Source organism: Branchiostoma belcheri, unplaced genomic scaffold (genome assembly GCF_001625305.1).
Source record: "Branchiostoma belcheri isolate BF01 breed outbred unplaced genomic scaffold, Haploidv18h27 scaffold3, whole genome shotgun sequence".
NCBI lineage: Eukaryota > Metazoa > Chordata > Leptocardii > Amphioxiformes > Branchiostomatidae > Branchiostoma > Branchiostoma belcheri.
Window position 1 is genome coordinate 4,448,739 of NW_017803909.1, and position 26,616 is coordinate 4,475,354.

General features: G+C 41.9%; 3 protein-coding genes across 5 annotated transcripts in view; 1 reads left to right on the forward strand and 2 right to left on the reverse strand.

The window, feature by feature from the left end:
* Nucleotides 1-11,414, reverse strand: part of LOC109473585 (importin-4-like) — a 14,397-nt gene extending 2,983 nt beyond the window's left edge. The window contains exons 1-27 of one of the 2 annotated variants that reach the window (XM_019773487.1): nucleotides 11,319-11,414; nucleotides 10,129-10,215; nucleotides 9,762-9,841; nucleotides 9,409-9,450; nucleotides 9,140-9,272; nucleotides 8,625-8,804; nucleotides 8,109-8,174; nucleotides 7,774-7,875; nucleotides 7,535-7,618; nucleotides 7,035-7,181; nucleotides 6,807-6,860; nucleotides 6,538-6,647; nucleotides 6,385-6,419; nucleotides 6,150-6,223; nucleotides 5,661-5,790; nucleotides 5,438-5,551; nucleotides 5,008-5,124; nucleotides 4,536-4,659; nucleotides 4,034-4,145; nucleotides 3,699-3,793; nucleotides 3,440-3,517; nucleotides 3,261-3,318; nucleotides 2,402-2,507; nucleotides 1,737-1,930; nucleotides 1,441-1,482; nucleotides 1,143-1,268; nucleotides 5-213 (exon numbers count right to left, since the gene is read on the reverse strand). In XM_019773487.1, coding sequence (XP_019629046.1) covers nucleotides 5-213; nucleotides 1,143-1,268; nucleotides 1,441-1,482; nucleotides 1,737-1,930; nucleotides 2,402-2,507; nucleotides 3,261-3,318; nucleotides 3,440-3,517; nucleotides 3,699-3,793; nucleotides 4,034-4,145; nucleotides 4,536-4,659; nucleotides 5,008-5,124; nucleotides 5,438-5,551; nucleotides 5,661-5,790; nucleotides 6,150-6,223; nucleotides 6,385-6,419; nucleotides 6,538-6,647; nucleotides 6,807-6,860; nucleotides 7,035-7,181; nucleotides 7,535-7,618; nucleotides 7,774-7,875; nucleotides 8,109-8,174; nucleotides 8,625-8,804; nucleotides 9,140-9,272; nucleotides 9,409-9,450; nucleotides 9,762-9,841; nucleotides 10,129-10,215; nucleotides 11,319-11,384 — 2,765 coding nt within the window. In that variant the 5' untranslated portion in view covers nucleotides 11,385-11,414. The remainder of the gene's footprint in view (nucleotides 1-4; nucleotides 214-1,142; nucleotides 1,269-1,440; nucleotides 1,483-1,736; nucleotides 1,931-2,401; nucleotides 2,508-3,260; nucleotides 3,319-3,439; nucleotides 3,518-3,698; nucleotides 3,794-4,033; nucleotides 4,146-4,535; nucleotides 4,660-5,007; nucleotides 5,125-5,437; nucleotides 5,552-5,660; nucleotides 5,791-6,149; nucleotides 6,224-6,384; nucleotides 6,420-6,537; nucleotides 6,648-6,806; nucleotides 6,861-7,034; nucleotides 7,182-7,534; nucleotides 7,619-7,773; nucleotides 7,876-8,108; nucleotides 8,175-8,624; nucleotides 8,805-9,139; nucleotides 9,273-9,408; nucleotides 9,451-9,761; nucleotides 9,842-10,128; nucleotides 10,216-11,318) is intronic. The other variant, XM_019773486.1, reaches the window with a different exon arrangement.
* Nucleotides 11,415-11,966: 552 nt separating this feature from the next.
* LOC109473606 lies at nucleotides 11,967-25,862 on the reverse strand. 2 transcript variants are annotated; one of them, XM_019773528.1, is made up of 5 exons: nucleotides 25,571-25,862; nucleotides 24,644-24,841; nucleotides 22,081-22,254; nucleotides 15,268-15,440; nucleotides 11,967-13,321 (listed from the first exon to the last, which is right to left on the reverse strand). In XM_019773528.1, exons 1-5 carry the CDS (start codon nucleotides 25,746-25,748, stop codon nucleotides 13,133-13,135), a joined length of 912 nt encoding a protein of 303 aa, XP_019629087.1. In that variant the 5' UTR covers nucleotides 25,749-25,862; the 3' UTR covers nucleotides 11,967-13,132. The 2 variants fall into 2 exon arrangements, with proteins under 2 accessions (XP_019629087.1, XP_019629085.1); XM_019773526.1 differs by lacking the exon at nucleotides 11,967-13,321 and adding an exon at nucleotides 14,117-14,748.
* Nucleotides 25,863-26,234: 372 nt separating this feature from the next.
* LOC109473626 (uncharacterized protein C20orf24 homolog) overlaps nucleotides 26,235-26,616 on the forward strand; it is a 2,455-nt gene continuing 2,073 nt past the window's right edge. Inside the window, exon 1 of the mRNA XM_019773557.1 lies at nucleotides 26,235-26,444. Within this exon, the coding sequence (XP_019629116.1) occupies nucleotides 26,340-26,444 (105 nt within the window). The 5' untranslated portion in view covers nucleotides 26,235-26,339. The remainder of the gene's footprint in view (nucleotides 26,445-26,616) is intronic.

Below are 26,616 nucleotides of genomic sequence, written 5' to 3' on the forward strand. Positions count from 1 at the left end.
ATACTGGTAAAGAGCCTCTCCACCATGCTCAGCTAGTACACCAAGTCCGTACACACCGTTACTGCGCACCTCGTCGTTTTCATCCTTCACCGCTTGTAGGAGGATTGGGTAAAGATGTGGAACAAAAGGCACAACTGCAGCCTTCATGCTGGCTATGGATTCTGAGATGGTTCCTACTGCAAAGGACCTTTCAGCATCAGTACTGGTTCTCTTCTGTAACAGGAAAATTTGAGGTGTTTTAGAGAAAGGCAAAAAGCAGGGTACTGAACATCCATTTTTGGCCACTTGTAAAATACATTTTCTAAATGTACCATACCTATCCTTGGTACTGACTAGACATCAGCTTTACATTCCCTTAGTTATGATTGGTCATTGAGTCATCTACCTTATCCTTGGTGCTGATTTGATAAAATCAAACCTACCCTTGGTGCTGATTGGGCATCCCTCATGTTCTCCTATCTGCGATTTGATTGATGCCTTACCTGTCCTTGGTGCTGATTGGAAATCAGCTTTACATTCCCTCACTTCTGATTGGTCATCTACCTTACCTATCCTCGGTTCTGATTTGACAATATCAAACCTACCCTTGGTGCTGATTGGGGAATCCCTCTTGTGTTCCCATATTTGCGATTTGATTGATGCCTTACCTGTCCTTAGTGCTGATTGGACATCAGCTTTACATTCCCTCACTTCTGATTGGTCATCTACCTTACCTATCCTCGGTGCTGATTTTACAATATCAAACCTACCCTTGGTGCTGATTGGGAATCCCTCTTGTGTTCCCATATTTGCGATTTGATTGATGCCTTACCTGTCCTTACTGCTGATTGGACATCAGCTTAACATTCCCTCAGTTCTGATTGGGCATCTACCGTAACTATCCTTGATGCTGATTTGACAATATCAGATCTACCCTCTGTGCTAATTGGGCATCCCACTTGAGTTCCCTTATCCCTGATTTAATTGATGCCTTACCTGTCCTTGGTGCTGATTGGGCATAACCAAGCCAATTGTGAATCTCAGATACATCAATACAAAGATAACTAAGGAATTAAATTTTACAAATCATCGATTGTTTGTCCAGTTATAATCTAAACAAAAGCCATTTTAAGAAATTACAGCTCTGATTTTTGGCTCCTTACAAATCGTGCTGCCATGAGGGGCAGGAATCCTGCGAAGTACGGTGCAAACTGCTGTCCTGGTATTGCCACAGCTAGAGCTGGGATGACTTCTCCTGAGTACTCGATCAACATGGTGTCATACTCTGCCTGCAGATAAATAAAGAAGAAATATAATTAGCTAAGAATATAAATATTGATCAAGCAGAATTTGGTAACATTGAAACATGTTATGAATGACAATTGTACAGAATAACGAAAATTGAATTTTCTGGATATGTAATATGCAAAAGCAAACAGAATCCTTGTTTTATGACCTAACCTGTTGATCATCCTCTGCATCATCATCATCCTGACAGGCTGTCTGTAGGAAACAAAAACAACTGTACTGTACAAACAGACCAGGAAGGACCACTGGGGAGAACATCATGGACACACTCATGACTCATTTAACAATGTGCTCACCACTTCACCTGGTAGAAATGTTTCAGGGCCTGCTTTTAATTAGCCTGAACTAGGATATATGTTGGTATATGATAAGTATCATCACATAGGTCTTTACTCAGACTTTACATAAAGGTCTTCAAGTGTTGAATACTATAAAAAAAACTGTCCCACCTTTGTCTGGAGAACATCTCTGACAGCTGTCACGATCCCGTCCAGATGCCCCTCCCCTGCCACCACCGCAGTCTGGATCTCCTTCAGCATCTCCGACAGAACCTCCAGTGTTGTCATGGCAACCGTCCTGTCTGTGTCCTCCCTGACCAGCTGACACATGAGTGGTACTGACATGGACAGCAGCTTGGCTAGAGCTAGGGAAGGAAATATCCTGGTTACTCTTCTGGATATACATATGACATCTAGTATGTGTATTACAATTTCAAAATACTTTTGACATTGGCATTTAAAAACATATCAGCAGGTATCACCAAAGTATTGAAACATACTACATTGGTGTATTATGGATTTTTCAAAACTATGTGTCTAACAATTTCAAAATACTTTTGACATTGGCACTTTAAAAACATAGCAGCAGGTATCATCAAAAGTATTGAAACATACTACATTGTATTATGGAGATGCACTATTCAGTAACATAATGCAATGACTTTTAAAAGCATTATGATGTATGAAAGCTAGAGCAAATGTTTTATGCAAGCTGCTGTAAAGGTGCAAATACTGAGCCTAAAGGACACTTCTAAGGTAACGTGCTGCCATGTCAGGAGAGTGGGATCATCTAGATAACATGGAACAAAGACGTCGACACATGCACATCTGCCTACCCCCTGTACTGTCCTCAGTGTTGGACTGCTGGAAGTGCTTGTGGAGAGCCACACACATCTGTCCTACTGATGTCACTGCTGCCTTCCTGATGGTGGCTGCTGGGTACTGAGGAACCAAGACATTTATCCTTAGTCATCACACCTCTGGGTCATATGAATTAGGCCACACCAAGTAAATTTTATGGATGACGTCCGCGCGCGCATTGATTTTGGCCTGTTCCTAGAAAAAAAAACAAGAAATTCCGCTTCCTGTAACTATGACCAAAGAGTCACGACAGTGCAGCAAATCGTCAGATTGACGTGAAACCTGTAACGCGAAAACAGGACAGGACGACAACTGCTATTCCACCTGATTTATTGCTGTTTTGATGATGAATAAAAGACTTCTTGCTTGTTACACTGTGTCACCTCATTCAATTTGCGTCCTAACATTTGTCGTCTCTTAGTATATTTCTAATCTAGGAATCTTGTTTTTTATGGCCCTTCTTGTTTTTTTTTCGCCCTCTCGCATTAGATTTAGGGTCTCCAAAGGACGTCATCCATAAAATTTACTTGGTGTGGCCTTATGAAAAATAGCCCTGGGATGCATCAAAGCCAGTCATTGAGTTGTCCTAGTCAAGTATTTTGAGTACATGTAATGATAGTGTAAAAATACATGTGTATTTCTAAGCACTAATATAGATTATTTAGCTTTGGCTTATGTATCCAAAAACTGTTGGAAAATTGGGGAAAAAACATTGGAATCTGATTCATATTTAGTGTCATATCTTGGATTCCTCATTATTTACAAGCAAATGTGTACTGTAATATACAGTAGCTGTATACCAGTAGCCATACCAGCTGAAGAGTTTTCACCTACCTCTATCAATTTAAAAATTTCATTGAAGCACTCCTCCAGGAAAGGCAGGAATGCTGACCTGAAAAGGACAAAGTAGCATGTTTGAGCTAACTTGTTGCTTCCTGGAAAATTACGACAGATCATGAAACAAAACAAGAATTGCTGTACAAAAAACTGTCAATGATAAATATTGGACCTACCCAGAATTCTCTGCAATTTCTCCGAGTGAGTTGCAGGTGTCTTCCTTCTCCTCCAGGTAGGAGTTCTCCACGCTGTACCTGTTCAGGTCACAAAGAAACAGGATGTAAGACAGGTACCATGTTTTCTGTATTATGTATGCACCCTTTTCAGACACACACCCACTTTTGAAGCTGATTGCAAACCTCACCAATGGGGCTGACAACGTCTAGGAAAAACCGTGTTAAGCACCTATAAAACCTCTATAATGAGGTTACTCACCCCTCCACATCATCATCATCTTCCTCTTCACTCTCCTCCGTCAGGTCTTCCTCCACGAAGTTCAGCACACCGTTCGTCTCATCACTGTGGTGGATCTGGGGATAGTACAGAGAGATAAAAAATAAGATGGATAGCAAAATGCTTTAAAAGTTGCATGTATAGCGTCCGGGGTGTGAGAATGAGCCATGACATTCCCTTTCAACATTTCTTTTGTTCACTTAAATTTTACAGTTTTAATAGGCTCCATTTCCTGTATATTAGATTTTACAATGTTCACAGTATCATATTTATCTGTAATATCTATAATACCACACCAAGAAGTGTATAATACTCACAATGATTCCTTCAGTTGACCTGAGTGACCCCAGCATGTGTTTGGTGATGTTGGGCAGGTAGGGAGTCATGTTGGCCTTCAGGACAGTGGAGACTGATGCAAACAGTCCATAGCTGAGGAAAAGAAATACCACTACTGTCACACACATGAAATCATGTTCTCTATTTTCTAATTTAAAAGTAACTGTCTGGAGCCTGACTTACCATTTTTCAAATCAGTAATATATACTGGGTGTGTCTTTCTCTTTGCTGGTTATATATACAGTACTTTACTTCTGGATACATGTACGTAATGAAAATTGGCAAGAACATCACAAGTCTCTTGCTCTCTCTTGGTTGTCCATCATTGTCAATGAAGACTTCAGAAGAGCAATCAAAAGCATACTTTTCCCAGTTGGATATCAGCCATCTTTGAAAGATGGCTGACAGAAGGAATCAGAAGGATTGGTGTGTTGGTGTGTTTTTTCTTTCCATCTGAGATGTAACCATAATCATCATCATCACCTGCATCTCCTGAGGTCGGGGTCATCGACCTCCTCCACCAGCTTGAGGCCCAGCTGTATACACTCCTCTGCCATGGGCAGGAAGTGCTGCTCACCGATGGTCCTGGCAAACATGCCCAACGTGTCTGTGGGGAGAACAACACAGACACCATGGAGTGGTTATCAGTGTGTTTAATTGTCCTTGTAGTATAAAAGCTAATGACCTGTAGACTTATTTTCAAAATCTTTCAAGTGAATTGGCATTCCTAGCTAAATGAAGAATAGATTTATTAAAAATTAGCATCTGGTGGTCTCAGGCATGAGGATAGGACTAGGTAATGTAAGGCTAAGAAGCAAGGTTTTAAAAATATCGGTATCAAAAAAATCAGATAGTACAATGTAATTGTTAGGATGTCACCTTTTACAATCTGAGATATAAAAGAAATTGGTAATGATGCATCAATGAGCTACAGGATATAGTTAAGATGACTGACCTAATGCCTGCACCTGCAATACCTGGTGGCTCTCAGGCAGCACCTGGGTGATGTATGGCTTCAGCTGTTCCATCACCTGCTGGAAGTAAGGCACCATGGCCTCACCTGCTGCATTGGCTACAAGTGTCAAAAAGAAACAACAAAAGTTCTCACATTTCCAATGATGGGTAGTAAATTTTAAAATACACAATAGACTGTAGAATAAAAATATTACAGTACAAAGATTAAAGAATTACAACTTTTTCATTCCTTGTCAAGCAAAGTCAAGACTGCTCTATGACAAACGTATGGCCAATACTGTGCAGGATTGAGCTAGTAATCCACGTCTGCTGTGAATACATCTCTTACAACTCCATTTTAAAAGTATACTGTGCTGTTTGTCCACTGAAGTATTGTCATGGAAAATAATGTTACTCAGTTTGACTCCTACCTATGGCCCCAATAGCACTGATGGCAAGTTCCTTGATGTGCACAGCCTGGCTGGTGGTCAGGGCTGACAGAAGACTCTCCATCAGGGCAGGCAGGTACGGCAAGATGTCCTTACCTACATGGACAACCCATACAATTCATCATGGAGGACAGAACTAATGTACAAATCCTATCCAAATTACATGTACTTCTGGTATAAACCAGTTGATAGGAGTAGCACTCACCTAGATTTTCCACAAACTCCTCCAGGGCGTAGTATGTCTTTGTGACGCCTTCCTTACTGCTGTGTTCTCCCTGCATCAGATGGTTGACCAGGAGAGGCACAATTTCGCCATGGTACTTTGTGATTCCCGGCTAGATATAAAATAAAAAACATAGTCAAAGTGCTTTCTTTCTTCAGCAACACAGTCTTGATTTTATCAGAATAGTTAGTGTGAATGACTTATTCAAATCATGGCTTGCCAACAAAACTAATTCAAAAAGTCACCCATTCATGTTATCAATGACATTCAGTCAGTGTTCTCCACACTGATTAGACTATACATTGTATGTTACAATATACAAGTTATATTGACATTAATATCTAATGTATGCCCTGTCAGTAACAACATACTAGCCCCTAGCTTGCAAGGTGTGGTTCCATCTACATGTATATTGCATACTCCTAGCACTGATTTACAAAAGTAAGCAAACAAGAATAAGCCACTGCCTACCTGCAAGTGTTCAGAGAACTGTCCCATGGTGAACAGGGCTGCATTCCTGATGACAGGGTTTGGATCAGAGATATCTGTAACAGTACAGAAGTCAAGCACTATAGCACTGACAGCCTTTCATAGAGCAACACTTATATGTAGTTACCAGTAATCAAAACAACTATAGAACATAGGAAACATCAAGAGATCTGTGTTCTTGTAGTAAGCTAAAAACAACACAATGTCGCATACTTACTTTTGCAGGTGACTTGAAGAAAGGGTTCTAAACATCTGAAACAAATGTAGTGCAAGACAAATATTATAGAATATGTATTCAATCTCCTACAGTACCATAATAATATATTACTCTCAGATGGCAATCAATTTTAGGTCTGCTTCATGTCCTTACTTCTTCTGGATGTGATCTGAGCAGCCCTCTGCTATAACTGCCAATGAGATGAGTCCAGCCTTCCTCTGGTATGGGTTGTCACTCTCTAGTGCTGGGCCCACCAGCTGCATCTGTGAGGAAAATACAGATTGCCATGACCATATTGCTTTTACAAAGAGATGTGTGTCCACAAAGTCTTTCAAATCATTTAAAACTTTCTCCAATGGTTCTATATGGGTTTTTATGTAACTGGTTTTACTGTATTAATATAGAAGGGAACTGAAAAGTACCAGAGGAGTGATCAGCTTCTCAGGAGGAAGGTTGAGTGCCATGACATCAATGACCTGCAGAACAGATAACAGTCAACATTACAATTGTTATGAGTGAAATATTTAAAGTAATAAATCTGTTCACAACAAGATGTTCTCCTGATGATCCAATAGTGTCATTACTAAAAGCACATGTTAAAAGCTGTGGCTAGTATTAGAACATAAGAGATGAAGAAAGAAAAAACTCACCTGAGATGCAAATGATGAAGGTGTGCTGGCCTCTAACTCGTCGATGAAGGTGTTGTCAGGGTCCTCCTCCCCCTCCTCAGCAGGAGTGCACATGATGGGGAACACCACACCCAGGACTGGCTCCACCAGCTTGTGCTTCAGGATAGACTGTCAGTAGAGGGGAACAAAACATGCTGGCTACTTAACTCGAGAAGCTAAACAATGACAGTTACTGCTTCAGCATGAAAGTTCATCTGAGTTGGTAAATTACATTATGAAAAACTTAAACTGGTGAGTCAAATTTTGAGTTGGAGAACAGTTTAAGTTTTTCATAATGACAGTTACTGCTGTTACAGTTTGAACAGCTTGTCATTTTTTATACTCAAATGCTAGATCACGTTCTAGACTGGCCTGAGAGCTGACAGTACAAAATGTCTGCAAAAAGATTAGCACTTGCGATCAACCTTATCAATATTTGTGTCTGGATGATAAAACTGTTGCTAAGAAAGATGGTCGGGTACCTTTTTCTTGAGCCTTGTGAGCCAGCTGATGAAGGACAGTGCCTTCACCCTGATGTTGTCACCCAGCTCAGCATTACTGGACACCTGGGAAAACAATTTGTTATTTTCCATTTCTTTTGCAATCTTCCTTTTGCACTTACTGCTTACTGGCAAATATCTATTAAGTACTAAAAGAGTTTTGATACTTTCTGAAATAGTCTGAAAAAACGACAGTCTTTACAAAAGTTCTGAACATTTACCTCAAGACAAAACTGCATGATGTCTTTCAGATGTGGCACCACGATCGTAACCTCACATTCCACCAGTTCGTCAAATATCTCCAGCGCTTCGCATGCTTGGTCCTATGAAAGACAAGACAGAAATACTGTGACTGGAGATGGCTAATACCACTGTCCTCCCACCAGTTTGCCCACCAGTCAAGAAAATAAAAATCAAGTGTACAGCTATTTAATTCCTTGGGCTAGGAAGGATGAAAGAGAGGCGATCAAGACTTTTATTAAAAGTCATTTTACTATAGCATTATGTATAGACACATGTATTTACAAAATGTATTGAGATAAGTGCTAAGAAATACCTCATCATGCTGAAGGAGGTGCCGTATCACTGCTAACACCTTAGGAATCAGCTTCTGGAATGTTCCCTACAAAACAAACAGATGCTCCAGGAATCTGACATATCTAAAAACAGCAAAGTTTCATACAAGTCCCCCGAAAAATCCTGCTTTGTATACAAGCTTTGTCAGAGTTGAACAGTCACAGTCACACATGTGTACTTTGCTTCTAGCTCTCTAGGGCTGTATAGTCAATCATGTACTTACATCATGTACCGAATATACTGTGTATGAAAAGCATGTTGGCAGAATGCACTGTGCCTGTGCGAAACCCTGATTTTTCACAGTTTTCGTTGGATTTTTTGTCACCATTGCATCAGAATTTTGCTGTTGCAGAGGACATCTTTTCCGACATAACATTTGTAAACTACAGAGTTTTAACCTTACATATGCGAATACGACCTTATACAAGACGTTCTGCCGAAATGCTTGCATGAAATGACTTCCCATCTCCAGTGTTTAAAAAAAACGGCAACTCACAGCCTCATCTGTTCCGCAGTACTCCACCAGGGCTGTCATGGCCTGTATAGTGTAAAACTGTACTGCACGGTTGTCCACATCTTCCAACGTGGTGTTAAACAGAGCGAACAGGGAAGCAAAGTGGGGCTGCAGTCCTTGTGCTGAGGTGTCACAAACTGTGCTCAGGACAAACATCCCCATCTGAAAAGTCAAACATTCCTGTACATTCTGTGGAACAATGAAGTATTCTTTTTAACTAAGCACTGTAATTGCCTGCAAGATGTAACATTAAAACTGATTTCCCTAAAAGTCTCCCATAATAGTTTTCAGTTTTTCGTCATTTAGTGTGTACAATTCTGTTTCACTGATAATTTTTAAATACACCATCACTGTGCTACCTATGTATTACATGTGCCTATACCATTTCCCTAATCCAAACACTACCGGGGGTATTGTAACTTCCAACATTCATGGATAGTGACACTTCCAATGGGTAAAAACAATCTACTTGATGTAATATTAGTAATCACGCTGACCTCTCTCTTGCTGGGTTCATTATCCCTGATACATTCCTGTATGAACTGGAGCAGTTCTGGCCACCTGCCCTCCTGTAGTTCATGCCTGGCCACAGCTCCAACTATCTGGGATGCTGCATGTCGCACTGTCCGCCTATATAACAGGAGTACGGATTAGTCATCGTAACATCAAACATTTAGGCAAGTGATGTGCACGAATAGATAAGAAATTGCATTTGAAAGGTACATCGATTAGAATGAAACAGGATAGAAGACAAAGAATCACTCACTCTGGCTCCTGTACCAAAACCTGCAGCAGTGTAGCTTTCAGGCTGAGGAAGAAAAATAATGGAATTCACCCTGAGTCAAGACATTATTTCATTCTGGGCTACATTTTGGCAAAATTGCAATAGCAGGTGAATTAGATAAGCTTTATTCTAACAGGAAATATTCCCACATTGACTGATATAATGATGTTACAACCAATGACCTGCAGGGTAAAGGAAACAATCAGAAAACCAAAAAATATGCTACATTTTCTAACCTATCACTGTAACATGACAATAAATCAGACTGCATCTAGAAGTTACCAGTACTAGTAATATATACGTAATGTTACTACCTGTTTAGTTTAAGTTTTTACCTGGCTTGAGTTTCCTGATCAAACTTCTTCCATTGCTTTGCAATCTTCCTCCTCAGTAGCACAGCTGCATACTGACGAACCTGAGGTAAGAAAGTCAATCAAATCTCCTCCTACATTCTGTTTCTGATCACACATCATTGTTTATAAATAATTACCAACCATTAAAATCATTGTCGTCGCCATTTCTGATATAAGATATATTAAAAGGTCCAGGTATATAATACCAGAATTACAAAATGAGTAAAATGGTCTTTAAACAGTAATATATTAATGTGACTCCGGTCTTGGTCCTCACTTATATGTTCAGTAATCTTACAATTTGCACTGTTTTTGAAACGGTCCGTTTATCTTGAAGCTTTGTGTTTACCTGTGGGTTCTGTGATGACCCGAGCACCCCACACAGGGCAGGGACTATGGCAGGGTCCTTGTAGGCCTCCTGCAGCTGGGTGGTGGCCTGGGAGTCACAATATGTCACCATCAATATGTATGCAGAAACTAGCAGATAACATCACCAAAGTCTCACACATTGGATTACAGTATTACTACAAGATTATAATTCATATGATGTAGCTGTGAGTCATCCACTACTTTAAACAACTTTTACAGACTGCATAATTCAACATGACTGATGTAATATTCTCTGCTGAAATCTGGTGCGATCAATCAATACAAATTTTGTATTCGTAATACACATGTTCACAGCAGGGAATAATTACAATGTAGTATGCGTTAGATGCTGTAGCTGTGAGTCATTAACTGCTTTAAACAAATTTTACAAACTGCATAATTCAACAAGACTGATGTAATATTCTCTGCTGAGATCTGGTGTGATCAATCAATACAAATTTTGTATTGGTAATACACGTGTTCACAGCAGGGGATAATTACCATGTAGTATGTGTCACTGACTCGTCAGTCCATAGACACGCCCACATGGTGGTAACAGGTCAAATCAACTCACTAAGGAATCAGATGCTGATAACGGGACGATTAACAGTTGCTGCAGATGTTGCATTTCAAGTGTCAGACTTCATCTTTATATATCAGTGTAGCTCTAAACGTATTATAAATGGAAAGTCTTTGCACGAACGTATACGTAACAGTCGGCAGTAGCAATCTTGGAAGAAGTTAGGATTTTTCATTGATCATACGTTTACTAGTTTACTAGTACTTAAGATCTTGAGCTAAATCAGTTCTATGTTTCTAGATCAGTGTTCAACTTTCCCATGGGACCCCTGCAGATTATTTAGTAATTCCACCAAACATTGGTAAACACATGTTTATACTTTGGTGGGCTGCATCAAGATGATGAAATAGGAGACATGTGTATGAATGATACATTTGATCACACCAGCCATATGGTTCAAGTTCACCACAGCCTCGGGCGGGAAAATTATGTTAAGAGTACCGCCACATTCTTTTACTCCGCCCCTCCCCTCCCATTCCTGCACAACTCCCGCCACTTTACGGCATGAAGTCCTTCACATATGACTTCATTGGAAGCACACCATGTGACACATTATATGACGACTTCTCGGCTACGTCTAATGTATCTACCTGCTGAATGACAGCGTTGTCCGGGACCAGCAAGTTCTCCAAAATCGTCTCCAGAGATTGCGCCATTTTCAGACATGTGCAAGCTGACCTCTGACCTTTCCAGGAACCCGGAAGTGATGGCAACAAAACATATGGAACCACCACGTGGTTTTCCTAACGCATTTTCTGTGATGAACAGTCTTTCCATCGGCTGTGCCATCGTCTTTGAATATTTTCTAGCTAATAAGTTGAAGTTGTATTAACTTGGGACAGGCTAAAGAATTGCCAAGGTTATTGTTTGGATGCTATCAGGGACAGGTGCAGACAGGCTGAGACGTCCCATACAGGAACATACTGAATGTCTAGTTCCAGGGATGCCTATCTTTCAGTCTATCCGACATGACACGTACAGTCTGCCGGCTGGTGCAAGCGCCCGTCAGCTGGATTAAAATAGAACTTCGTACTACGCTAGGTCCTGATCTATCCTTCTATTATGTATTTTCGGTGAGCGGCGCCGTTGAACTTGTGACTGGGATTTTACAGTTCATACCTAGCTGTCAACTACTAGTATACAGACTATTGATACGAAAAACGGCTATATCTGTATCGTAGGGCATTAATTGACCCTTCCCTTGTAACTAGTTCAAGTCAAAGAAACAATTTCGGCAGTACAATTTTATTTCCAGTCAAAAAAATCACTCAAAACATCATTGAGCTACATAGCGTTTTCTTCCAATATAACTTATGACAAACAGGAGAAAAACAATACCAAATCAGATCAAGATGCCTTTGTGAGCACAAAAAATGCACAGAAACTTTTTCTCGTTAACTACTAGCAATTGATAAAAGTTCAACAGTTATCACGATGCGTAGCTGGACTACAAAACTTTGAACGAACTTGTATTTTTCTACTGCGTCCTGCTGCCTGCAGCAGTGTAACAATACAATAAAACACCGACTTACTACCACAATACATCTACTAGTTTCAACAATGCAGAATGCAATGTATTTGTACAAAAGACACTGTGGAGGTAGTTACACCACATACCTATCGTAACGATCATTGGGCAGAACATCTATAATTCTGTGTGCTAATTATCTGTAAAACCTACAAAAATGTTTATCAAATCTTAATATATGTGTTGTGACGATTAAAAGCTTGGCATTTGCTGTATAGGTCAATACAATTTCATTTTGTACTTTCTGCTTTATAACCCTTTGAATTGTCTCAAAGAAGCGGACACAAGAAGACAAAGAAGCATGGTGGTCATTGGTGGATACTAGTAACCCTACGTCTAACACACGACTCAACCCAGTTTACTTCACAATTTGTTACAAACACAGCTTATTCAAGAAAACGGGATATAGTTTTTTCTTTCTGCCCACTTCATGGCATCATGCACTAAGACAGCTCAATTTGATTGTTTCATACTATACAAATATTCGTGTTTTATCGAGATGTTCCACCGGAAGAAATATTAATTGCATTGGGAATATACCTATCAATCAAGTGTTGCAAATCGATACCTTATCTGGAGTAAACATTTCACTTGCACGTGCGTGGGACGCTCTATATCCTGTTTTCCGGATGTTTGAATCATTGATTGACACCCACAGAACACATATCACACAATAGACCTAGACATACAACTACACTCTAATACTGGTCCCTGGAACTTGATTTTCTAAAAGTTTGCTGTTTCATCAGTACGGGTCTTCCAGTATTACATTGGCTTCGAAAATATCAGAACACCTTTCTGATCTAAAATAGTTATAAAATGTATATTTCGAGACGTAGTGTAAAAACGGAATGTTTCCAGCTTGGTCCCAGGCCCTTAGCTCGTAGAAGGGCCCGGCACCGGAGACGCCTCACGAAATCCTCGGGTCGCGGTCGCCTCTCTTCCCGGCGACTGTGCACTGCGCCGCACGGGCCCCAGCCAGATGTGTAGGTCTGGCGTTATGAAATGACGAAACTTTTGCATCACCACACAGCCAATGGACTCTATCCCGTCATGGGAAATGACCTGAGGAACGAATAGCAATAGTGATAACTTCTTATCGTCATAGATTTCTAGAACGTCTCTTGTAAGTTGCATTGTGTTGGCGTCCTGAAGTTGTGGCGTTCTTTGCACGGATAGAAAGATAAGAGGTCCGTAGGTTAAAATGTTGATAATTGTGATAGAATCAACCTAACTACACTTGAATCTTAGGTAACTTAAGATTCAAGTGTTAGGGACAGCTTTACTGTTTATGAAATGTTGGCATTAGAACACGTCGTCGCCCAAGGCACAAATAGTGTTCTCGGTGCTCAGGGGTCTTATTTTCAATAGCAATGCCTCGTGGTTTGGAGTCGACGGGTGCAATGTATTGATGGGCTAAACAGGTCCATTCAAACACTTGACCAGTCTCGTCAAAATCAAAGACCAAACCACAGGTCACCACTGACCACCCCTTGACAAAGTTGTCAGTCCAAAGGGTTTGTATTTCCCTCCCCGTGCCCCGGGAGGGAGGGGGCGCTAACGTGGTTAACCCGCCGTGACGAATTGACCTATCAGCACGGCCCTAGTTTCTCACACAGCCGTGCAGGTGCAGACAGAAGGGTCATCCGGCCGCCGACAGGTCACAGACACACACCACTGGGGATATCCCTTTCACAAATGGATGTTTAAAGTCTAGTAAACGGTCTTAGGAAATACAGACATTTTCCTAAGCCTACATATTCCAACAACACAGAATGGAGATCTATACAAATGTTGACATTACGTTTAGCGGCTAACAGTTGTAAATAGGGCACGAGAATGGTTTACTGCCACATAGCTGCTTCAAGTGACACATACAAGACTAACATATCACAGACATATCACAGACATATGACATACCCGTACAACAAAATAGAGTGGAATGGGCGGGTTCCAGCTCAGTCAAAATTTGGCACTCATTTATAGATTCCACGACATATATACAATGACATTCAGATCAAAACAAACCCCGCCAATTCCACACCCTCTAAAAGTAAAAATACAATCTTCATACTGTAAAAGGTTCCTAACGCTATAATGTTATGTTTGAAAGGTGTTGTATAAATCTCATGATTGAATAAAAACAGTAAACTTTGTTGGCACGAACAAAGGGCAACTGCCCAACTTGAACAAGAACTGTAAAACGTGAACAAGATTCTGTGGAGATTTTTCAGTTTTCGCGGATCTCAGCTCTCGTGCTCGTCTGAATCAGACGACTCTGTGGTCGTGTGTCCGTTCTCTGTCCCGGTGTCTTCACCCTCCGTCCCTTCGGGGGTCTGCATCTCCCAGGCCGGGGGTTCCTCCGTTCGGATGGTGGAGCTGGACGTGTCGGAGTCCGTGCGCTTCATCCAGATGTGCCTCTCCGGGGAAATGTAGTGCCTGAACTTTCTCAGCTCTCGGCAACCGATAGAGTTGAAGCTTTCCTCCATCACCTGGGAACAAGATCTTCTCATTTACAGCCTTTCTAGAACACTTACCTTGGAGTCTGTCTACGTGGGCTGTAGGGGGTGTTAGTTGGGGTGGGTTATACATCACAAAACCCGTTCATCTACACACAATATCTTCACATGAAACACTCAATGTTACTTACCTAGAGGCAGGGTCCACAAAGTTAATTGTTGTGACATTACAATAAAATGGGTCGGCTGTCGTAGGGAACCTGGCTTAGGAGCCACTCTGTCAAGGCTATGAGTAAATGTCTAAATCATATAGTATAACTTCTCATATGCTCCACATTTTTAGGGGGAGACTAAATAGAACAGGCCATCACCATCAAATACTAGAGTACCTTATGTATCTTCGCTTACCAGGCGTACGCGGGGTGTTGAAAATACTCTTAGGTACTATACAACAGACGCCTGATAAACGAGGACGGCAAAATATACAACATTGAGACAAATGATAATGTATATATATGTATCTTGCCCAACGTTGGAATTAAACGTCCTCACCTCCACGTGTATCTCCTCGGACCCGATGACCATGATGCCGCTGTGGAGTTGTTTCTTGACGGTGGCGTGCACACCTTTACTCTGGACAGGGTCTCCCTTCTTAGGGAGTTTCAGCTGCTCGAGGATTTCCGACTTAATCGTCACAACGTCACTGCCGGAGTCCACCAAGAATTCTGTGAAAAAAAAAAGAAGATTATAGAATATTGGCCTCCGTGAGTTGGCTTCTAGTTATTAAATGCATCCAGTGCAGTTTTTAGGGCTTGGAAACCCGATTTTTCGAAGTCAAATATTAGTCACTTATCTACATACTGAGTTGGAACCACACTATCCCTCATGGAGCAAAATACCAAAAATTCTGACGGAAAATGGTCACCGAGAGGGCCCTGGGCTGAATGTTAGGGTACCACCCAGAAAATAAGGGACTCATCTTGGGGCTTGTTTCTGCAGTTTTAAAGTATGAAATACTGATTGAAATGTGATAATGTGGCAGTATGTGTCAATATCATAAAGACTGCCTAGAATATTTCCAGTTTTGCTGCTCTGAAATCGCATAGGATGCCTTTAAAGTATTAAAGTACCAAGTACGTAACAAAAATAGGGGATACATTGTACTTATCTTTGCAATATTTTATAAGCTGTCAAGATTTGATTAGATTTTAAGCTATGATTTACAATGAAGCCCTTCGAAAGAATGTTAATATGTATGGCATTGTTGGATACCCATTAATATATTCCTCTGTTACATTCTATCCCAGGCAATTTCCGAGAAACCGTTAACGGCTGTTATGGGAATAACCGGCGATGACGTTATCTAATCAAAATTCAAAATGCATCATGACATCACCGCCACATGGAAAGCCTGAAGGAAACAATGAAGAGCAAGGAATAAAAAATGACCTTAAAGTTGTGAAAAGTCCTACTGGGAAACTGTCTCTTATGGAACCCCGTAAAGCCATATAACATTATCTACCCCTGTGTACAATAGGGTAAAGTAACGACAGTTTAATCATCAAGTTAAGTGGATTAAGGGGATTACGGTGTTGACTGGAACTGGAACTTCTGGACCGTATCTGTAACAACAACTGTGCGGTAACCCTTCATACGAACAATGACCTACAAGGGCAGAATCGTCATCCAGTTCTCAGAGGCTGTAACGACATTAGTACTTCAAAGCTTTCCTATCTTTGTCGTGCGTCTTTGATCGTACTTATTGCCTTGATAAGGACAATCGGTTTTGTAAGTTGCCGTGCAGCGGGGACACGCTTGGATGTTGCCTGACAGATGTGACCGATCTCTAAACACTATAAAGTAAACTCGGTACCGAAGAAGGTAATTCTAACGATAACATCACCGGTAACCGGAATATGTGCTCGTAAGCTACTGGTGGCTGTTGTACGAACTGTGGTCGCACCTGTTTCCGGAGAGGGCCAAAAGATATGCCGGATAGCGACTGTACAACATTGTAACAGTACCAGGTGTACAAATAATGTGCATCAAACGTATCATTGCATGTGGCATTTAAGAATACACACAAACAAACATCCAGGATTCGATAATGACCAGGATTTGGTAATGAAAAACTACTCGCACGTGGGACAGAAGTAGCCTGACTGAACTTCGCTTTTCGCCGGCTTCCTAATTACCGGACAAATGACAAAAGAGCTCGTGTTCACAGGTTAGGACAGAGGTAATGTGGACCAAACAGAGTTCACGTTCTGAAGTAAAAGCTCTCCAGTTTATAACATCATAAGCCTATGTATACATGCGCCGGCTACACTGTTTAAAGATTTCTTCTGATGATAGGTAAACTTTACTGAAAAGCATACTTGGTTCTTAGACACCTCACAGCTTACAAGTGATAATTTACTCTACTGACCACTTGCTAGCTCAAAGGTTCTGTCAAGGACCGTGGGGTGATAATGGATTAAGACAAGACATCGGGGTGCCCTACAGGTGACTAGGATTTAATCGTTTGGGGGCAAGGGCACGCTACCAGGCTCAGCGATCCTAATCGCTTACAGATGCGTTAAACTCATTGATAACAGCTATAATGGGGAAGAGACAAGAAGGATAGCCGAGGAAATTACTACCGACAATCAGCCAGAAGGCGATAATAGGTGCTTCTTTGTTGGTGAAACTGGGGAGAGGATTAGTAACGGTTTGGGATGTCGCATGGCCTGCTGGAATTAATTGAAATTGATTCCAGTCCATTCGAACGATTACTTAATGTCAGCGTCTTAATCATCTTGGTTTTTTTTTAGAATCAAGCTTTTAAAAAGTGAGTGCAGAACGTTGGCAGCAACAAGTGCAAAACAAGACGTCATGTATGTGTCTATACCTTACTACATCGTACCAAACGTTTAAACAGGTGGTTTTGTGGACACATAGTGCGCCCGTAGGTTTGTCTGGTGGGAGTGGGGCATCTCACATACACAGCTATTCAAAACTGTTGATTAAAGTCATTATCCTTCATCACAGCTGCAACTCTCTTCCTGTGAATCACTCCGATAATTGTAGGTTCTGCATGTTCTGTGTGCGTAGCTGATTTAATTTTGACCTAACCCTATACGATTGTTTACGAAAGGAAGTCCCTCATTCGGAATTTTGGCTACAACTCCCGATATCAGACCACCTAGAAAACTTGTCAGTCCTTATTAGCTGTCCCCACCATCCTAGTTCCCAGATCGTGGCGGTGAAAAATTGCAGATATCCGACATATAGTTGATAACCTCACCGACATGTGCGTGACTAGACACAAAGGGGCTACTAAAAAGGATCTAGTGTTGACATCTCCATTTTGTTGCTTTTTTACCACACCACAATGGTAGCGCATGTTACCAAATTCGCGGTCATCCTGTATGTTTTCGGATTATCATGGTGGCTTCTGTAGCGAACGAATACTATTCGGGGTAGTAGGGGTACTACATATCACACAGAAACCGTACAGTGCCCGAACTGGAAATAATTTAACACCGTAAAAACTATTTCTGCCTTCGCTCGAGTCAATCTGGCTTCATTTCCGAGACATGACCTTCCCTGTCAAGTGGCTGACCTCAGCTGATTTCTTACTTTCACAGATGTTGCCGATGGGACTTTGGCGATGAATCAAAGTCAAGCGTTTTGCTGTGAAGTTCTAACGCGCGCATTTTCCTCGCCTGAGCGTGTGTAAGGTGATCTGATGGGAGGCAGAGGGTGACGTGTGGCTCCGGCCAGGTGGGCACAGGAGACTCCCTGGGACCAGTTTACAGCAAGTTTTCCCAGGGCCTCTGATCCCAACAAGTGGTAGTTTTGAACTTAAGCATGCTTTCCTTGTAACAGTCGAGAATGTTAGCAAGTTGAGTTTGATACATCTCCTTAAACATTCAAGGGGGCTGTGTGCGCGCACTAGCTAAGGAAAAGGACGGATATGGTATCCTGGTTACCAAACCTATTTTAGCTCCTAAGTCCTACACCCTCTCCGCTAAAATAGGTTTTTTAACCAGGCTACGAATATGGGTGGTGTTGTAAATTTCAGTTTTTTTTTGATCGCCACATTTTTTATTGTTCACACAGTAAAACATAGTACAACACAAAGTGGTAGCGCACTCAAGTATCTCACTTAATTTCAACGCTACCACTCAGTCTGCACTTATAATTACACATAATAAATTAGCAATCGCTAATTGCCACATTGATGTACTTTTTTCTCCAATTATAAGAAGAAAGACCTTACCTCTCTCCACACTGCGACCGTTCGGGTCCGGTGACTTGATGGTGGCCTTCACACACAGAAAGTCGCAGATGGCTCCCTCTAACGCCGCCGGGCGGCTCCAGTAGCCATACGCGATGGCCGTCTCCGCTTCTGTCTCCACGAAGCTTACCCGTTGTCTTTTCTTAGTTTGTGAACTGAAACAATAAAAAGGAAAAAANGGTAAACTTTACTAGGAAAGCATACTTGGTTCTTAGACACCTCACAGCTTACAAGTGATAATTTACTCTACTGACCACTTGCTAGCTCAAAGGTTCTGTCAAGGACCGTGGGGTGATAATGGATTAAGACAAGACATCGGGGTGCCCTACAGGTGACTAGGATTTAATCGTTTGGGGCAAGGGCACGCTACCAGGTTCAGCGATCCTAATCGCTTACAGATGCGTTAAACTCATTGATAACAGCTATAATGGGGAAGAGACAAGAAGGATAGCCGAGGAAATTACTACCGACAATCAGTCAGAAGGCGATAATAGGTGCTTCTTTGTTGGTGAAACTGGGGAGAGGATTAGTAACGGTTTGGGATGTCGCCTGGCCTGCTGGAGTTAATTGAAATTGATTCCAGTCCATTCGAACGATTTGTTAGCGTCTTAATCATCTGGGTCTTTTTGAGAGATAAGCTTTTAGAAAATGAGTGCAGAACGTTGGCAGCTCACTTAACAGAGACCTGTGCTCTGTATCAAACTGGCTCACACAGTGGAAACTCGAAGCAAACAGGGATAAGTGCAAGGTGATGTACATCACAACTCGTAACATCCCAAGGCCCTTTGTACCAGTCACTCTGGGTGGAACTACCCTGGAAGTTGTTGCTTGTTACAAACATCTAGGTGTCACCTTAACGAACACACTCTCCTGGTCCAAGCACATCGATACAATTTCCACCAAGTCAAGACGATCTGCTGGCCTACTGTGTGCACTAAGAAAGAAGTTGCCAAGTGACATCCTACTCAGGCTATATAAGACCATTACACGACCTGGCCTTGAGTATGCCAACATCGTCTGGGCGGGACTCACCAAGAGCGACGAACGGAAACTGGAGTCTGTACAATACCAAACTGTCAGACTGATCAGTGGACAACATGGACTTCCTTATCCCTCCTACCAAACCTTGTACACCCAACTGTCCCTTCCATCACTACAGTTTAGACGGAGATTCCATACCGTCACCACCCTGTACAAGCTCCTTAACGGCCACTGTCCGCCACACCTCCAAACCCTGATACCCAGAACCCGTGCATCTGCTACTGAGTCTCGCTATCCCCTCAGGAACAGCAACCACCTGACTGTTGAACTTGCCAAAACCACCAGAGGCCAGAGAACATTCTTTCACCGAGCAACGTCACTCTGGAACACTCTCTCCAATGACGCTCGCAATGCCACCACTATTGCCTCCTTTAAAAGGAAGCTATGGGACTCTCTAGGCGACCCTTATAAGCCTTAGGTGTATGACCCTGACCTCTCCACGTTAATGTAATGTATTGTATTGTTGTATCGTGCGTGTCAATGTTTGTCCTGTCGGCAGGGCAAGCCCTTAATAATAGCCACCTGGCTAGTTGGGCTGCCCTGGCCGTACAATCTGTCTTTTTACGGCCAAACGAATAAATAAAAAATAAAACGTTGGCAGCAAAAAGTGCAAAACAAGAAGTCATGTATGTGTCTATACGTTACTACATCGTACCAAACGTTTAAACAGGTGGTTTTGTGGACATATGGTGCGCCCGTAGGTTTGTCTGGTGGGAGTGGGGCATCTCACATACACAGCTATTCAAAACTGTTGATTAAAGTCATTATCCTTCATCACAGCTGCAACTCTCTTCCTGTGAATCACTCCGATAATTGTAGGTTCTGCATGTTCTGTGTGCGTAGCTGATTTAATTTGGACCTAACCCTATACGATTGTTTACGAAAGGAAGTCCCTCATTCGGAATTTTGCCTACAACTCTCGCTATCAGACCACCTAGAAAACTTGTCAGTCCTGATTAGCTATCCCGACCCTCCTGGTTCCCAGATCGTGGCGGTGAAAAATTGCAGATATCCGATATATAGTTCATAACCTCACCGACATGTGCGTGAATAGACACAAAAGGGTTACTAAAAAGGATCTAGTGTTGACATCTCCATTTTGTTGCTTTTTTACCACACCACAATGGTAGCGCATGTTACCAAATTCGTGGTCATCCTGTATGTTTTCGGATTATCATGGTGGCTTCTGTAGCCAACGAAAACTATTCGTGGTGGCGCCAGCCTGAGAAGGAGTATTACACATCGCACAGAAACCGTAAAGTGTCCGAATGGAAAATAATTTAGCACCGTAAAAACTGTTTCTGCCTTCGCTCGAGTCAATCTGGGCTTCATTTCCGAGACATGACCTTCCCTGTCAAGTGGCTGACCTCAGCTGATTTCTTACTTTAACAGATGTTGCCGATGGGACTTTGGCGATGAATCAAAGTCAAGCGTTTTGCTGTGAAGTTCTAACGCGCGCATTTTCCTCGCCTGTGCGTGTGTAAGGTGATCTGATGGTCGGTAGAGGGTGACGTGTGGCTCCGGCCAGGTGGGCACAGGAGACTCCCTGGGACCAGTTTACAGCAAGTTTTCCCAGGGCCTCTGATCCGAACAAGTGGTAGTTTTGAACTTAAGCATGCTTTCCTTGTAACAGTCGAGAATGTTACCAAATTGAGTTTGATACATCTCCTTAAACATTCAAGAGGACTGTGTGAGCGCACTAGCTAAGGCATCGCGGAAAACCGAAAAGGACGGATATGGTATCCTGGTTACCAAACCTATTTTAGCTCCAGAGTCCTACACCCTCTCCGCTAAAATAGGTTGGGTAACCAGGCTACGAATATGGGTGGTGTTGTAAATTTTAGTTTTTTTTCCAGATCGCCACATTTTTTTATTGTTCACACAGTAAAACATAGTACAACACAAAGTGGTAGCGCACTCAAGTATCTCACTTAATTTCAACGCTACCACTTCTGCACTTATAATTACACATAATAAATTAGCAATCACTAATTGCCACATTGATGTACTTTTTTCTCCAATTATAAGAAGAAAGACCTTACCTCTCTCCACACTGCGACCGTTCGGGTCCGGTGACTTGATGGTGGCCTTCACACACAGAAAGTCGCAGATGGCTCCCTCTAACGCCGCCGGGCGGCTCCAGTAGCCATACGCGATGGCCGTCTCCGCTTCTGTCTCCACGAAGCTTACCCGTTGTCTTTTTCTTAGTTTGTGAACTGAAACAATAAAAAGGAAAAAAAATGTCACTATCGTGTTCTGTTAGGGGGTGCATTTCAATATTGTAGAATCTTAAGGGGATGGACCTTAAGGAGATGACAATTTGTCTAGAGCTATAGTATTTGAAAACAGCAATTTCTGACAAACGATGACAAACAAACAACAAATGATGTAGAACAGGTATATATATGCAGTAGAGTTTAATGCTCAAAACCAGCTGTGCTACATTTTCTTGTGAATTATGCATTTCTGTAAATTCACGTTTAGATCGTTAAAATTATCATTTAGAAGTTGTAATTGTACAGCCTTCTCCCTTTCTACTTAATGTTAATACATTGTGGAAATATAATGTGTAGCACTCAAGATGTTGCCGCCTCTTCCTGCCACCTTTTGTGCCTTTGAGTGTAAACATTGTTTCTTGTTCAAGAGCGACTCAACACGCCAACCGCATGGTCACTTGACCTCTTATGGATACAGCACTGACGGAAAATGTGATAAGCTTGCTTTGTTTGAGACCGTTTACTTCAAGATCCGATTGTAATAATTACGTTTTCAATTTTACTCTAGCATACTAGTTCCCAGGAGAAGCAGAAGTATTCTTTTTGACCGCTGGCGTTTTCCTGATGACAAGGCCCGCCATCAGGAAGCACGCCAGTACCGCTCAGAACAGTTGTTCCCGGAGGACCCCGTACTTGGTGCCCACTCGCGAGTGTGTGGTCCTATTAGCCGCCCTGCACCTGCACCCATTCAACTCCATACATCGCGCAGCTATGTCACGTCATGAGGTAAAAATTCACCAGTTAGCATTTGATTATCTTACAAGACACTGCGGCTTTTTTGCCGATAGGATACCATGTGTTCCGGATATAATGTCACAGGAAAATAATGACGCAATTTCACAAAAACAAGATGTGTGCCAAATTCTTTTGTGTACTTATCGCATATGAATATCTAAAACTTGGTTTGCAGAAAGTAAATACAGATGTAGATCTACAACCAGTGTAGTCCACTGCGTGTCGAAATTCGTTCTGCCATGATACGCAGTAGGGGTGTACAGTTATAAGCCACAAAATGTGTAGCATATCTTAAGACAGGTGCTCCATTCAAAAGATTCACTGGTGTAGGAAGTACGTACACTGGGAAATGGACCTCGCCTACAATCTATTAACTGTGAGTGCCGTAACAGTCATATTCCCGAAAGATTAAACTCTAAGACCGTGAGGAAAGGGTTTGAAATATTAGCTTCTGAAAATATTTTTTAATACTTCCTATGCTAAAGTGATATTTAGCTATCTGTATGTGTAGCCATTTAGTTATCTGTATAGGTGGTCTGTGTGCTTGTTGTTCTGCACCTGTGAGAACAGGGGATAGTGTGTCGTGTTGGCGGTTCCTAACCAAAACGTTTTCCTTTTGTGTCTCAAATAGGATGGTGAGACAGGAAGCGACGAGAACTTGAGTAAATACTGTCAGATTAATAATTCGCCTTTGGCGTGCTCCCAAGACAAAGGCCCGCTTGACTTGGAGAGTCGCACGCGTCCCTAAATTTAGAGAAAACGGAAGGAAACAGCTGACAGGGTAATCTGGAAGGGAAACAAGTCATCACGGCAATGATTCTGAAGTTAGGTATCCACTAATGAATTGTAATTACCGACAAAGAAGCAAAGTAAAAGTGCACTTAAACAATGAGTAAACACATCGGGAAAGCAAGATGCCATGTACAAATGTACATTGGTTGAACCTCCTTGGGTAAACCAAGGGGTGAACACAAGGAACTGAAAGGTACTAGTAACTTACGAAATTACTAAATACAGCAGAAACTGATCGACTCTGTAAGCGTTTGACTGATTTTTGAACAGATTTTCTTGCAATGGTCTCTTTTATTATCATTATATACATATAGACTATAAGACTGTAGCATTTGAGGAAAGGGACAATGGAGCTTAAAAATATGGGTTAGCGAGTGATGTTTATTCGAGGGCTCAGCCACCACAGCATAAGCCTTGAAAGAAACTTGATAGATTTTCTCAGCAATATTTAATAGTCCTTAATACTAATTATTAGAATAAAGTCAGAGTATTTAGCCCGAGTGTTACGCTCGCCCCTCCAACGTCTTAACACACGCCGCCACAAACAATGGGCGTCACCCAAGAACCTATACCGTGATGCACCAAAAAGCGCGCCAAACACAGTGGAGGGGGGCGCAGCGCTCTGCCTAAAATAGCAACACATACGTCACGAAAAATCCCCGAATCTTTTTGTTTCAGCGTCTGGGCTGTGGAACAGTTCTGGTCACTTCCCTATTTCTTCAAAACAATCTTAGAAGCAACTAAAACACCAGAAGAAAGCACAATATCAAGAATATGTTGGAAATTGAAACTTATGTCATACCTGCTTTCGTGAGCCGGTTCTTGTGCGATGGTAGTGTGATTTCAAGGTCGTCGAATGTTGCCGGTCCAGGGTCCATTCTTTCAATGGCTTCCAAGTCAGTGTACTCACTGGCCAGGAAATTGCTGAAATAATATTCCAGTCCATGTTCCCGCAGAAACTGTAGTACGCTATGCTCGTCGGATATTTCATGCACAGAGGCTGATGAGAGAAAACACAAAATCTAGGTCAAACGTTGTTTAATTAACAGAATGAGAAATCTACTAAGGAATTAGGGAGGGTAGTGAAGGTTATTAAGGTTATCACTAATATCATAAAGGAAAGTCGATCATGTTTTGTAAGTAAACAGTGCTGCAGTGAATACACAAAAATGTGCATAAAAGGCCCATTACAACTTTGCACACACCCACACAAAAATTAAATATTGTAGTCATTGACGCATATGTGTGAATGACTTCCGAATGTTCGCACATTGTGTCGAGCCGCCTAGGGATTTCTAGTTTATTCGTTTTATTGGAGCTCTTTGTGAGATGCAGGGGCATTAGTCAGCGAATGACTCACGCTGTGTGCAGCAGTAGTGGCTGTGGCGATGACGTATTTGATTAGCCTCAGAAGCCTGCTGACTTGGTGTGAAAATGTTTGCATGAGATCTGGGTAAACTTTCTTTAAGTGCAGGCCCAAACGTGCATGATTTGCTGTATATCTATGATAAGATATTTCATTGTGAGAACATGGGTGACATGCAAACTTTCCTTCTAATAACTGGAATAAAATCAAAACAACAACACTACTCCTACGGGCGTTTTGACACAAAGGCCCTGGTAAGGGCTATCACTGAATGCAATTTTTTGCAATGTTTGTGGCATCGTTCAAACGTATAAAACACGACATATACTTTCATGAAATATCGATTGAGTGGGGAGAACTCACCTGCGGCCAGTATTCTTCCTCTGTGATCTTCGTCTAAGATCTGCATACTGTCCAGATCGTCAGCTGTTAGACCCTGGAAATCCGGATCTTCGGTAAAACCCCTGGCCTTGAAATCTCCCACATACGTCTCCAGCCCCAAAGGCTGCAGGAAATCTACGATCGGCTTATTTTCCTCCATTTGGAAAGAAATGGCCACGCAGCAAATAAAAACAGAACTTGTTGCTACTCCTGCATGTCATATAAAAGAAAGTTGTGACTGCAGGCATCCCGCGTTGGTAAAACACCCTGGAACAGGCCCCGCCCCCTTGCCGGTAAAGTAGCCATGCGATTGGTCTGAATCGATGTGACGTCACGACAAAAGGGGGCCAAACCTCACTTGCCCAGACTTGTCCGCCTTTCGCGCGTCTTTTCTATGCAAATTATTTGTATTTACTCTGACGTCACGACCAATGGAAGATGGGGTAGAAGGTCAGCTCCACCAAGGAGCATCACATTCATACAAGGGGTGTTTACCTCTAATTGTGACATTAATTGTTGTGTGTTGCTCACTGATCAGCAAAAAAACTTTATTTTTATATTTTTAAAAACATATTCTAAGATTGAAAACATATGTATTTAGGTGATTGGATACCTACCGATATTTCTGTCTTGAGCTATTTAAAGTGGTGTCCCTAAAAGTTCCATCGCCCACTACCAATATGGCCGCCTCGGAACGTTGGTGAAAATTTGCCAGGAATCTCGAGAAGAAACATACGTTTTGTGTTACAAAATGACTACCAGGAGGAGAAAGAAGGATGGAGATGATACAGCCAATGGGGCACTACCCAGCGTATGGACAAGGGCTTTCAAAGCGTCTTCAGAGTGGCCTGATAAAGTGAGTTTTAGTGCCCGTCTGTCGCCACATGTCTGTTCCAGGCTTCCCTACATATATCTTCATATGCATAAATGTATGGAACCATCGGGTTTGTTTGCTGTACGACATGGAGGCATTGGTTAAACCTATGCACCTTCTTTAGATGCGGGTCTTTTACCCATCCTCCTTCGCA

Coding starts and splice junctions, on each gene's coding strand:
- LOC109473606 (XM_019773526.1), bottom strand. CDS start 25,748: ATGGAGGAAAATAAGCCGATCGTAGATTTCCTGCAGCCTTTGGGGCTG. Junction 22,255..24,643: donor GAACCGGCTCACGAAAGCAG/GTATGACATAAG, acceptor TTATTGTTTCAG/TTCACAAACTAAGAAAAAGA. Junction 15,441..22,080: donor CGGTCGCAGTGTGGAGAGAG/GTAAGGTCTTTC, acceptor TTTTTTTCACAG/AATTCTTGGTGGACTCCGGC.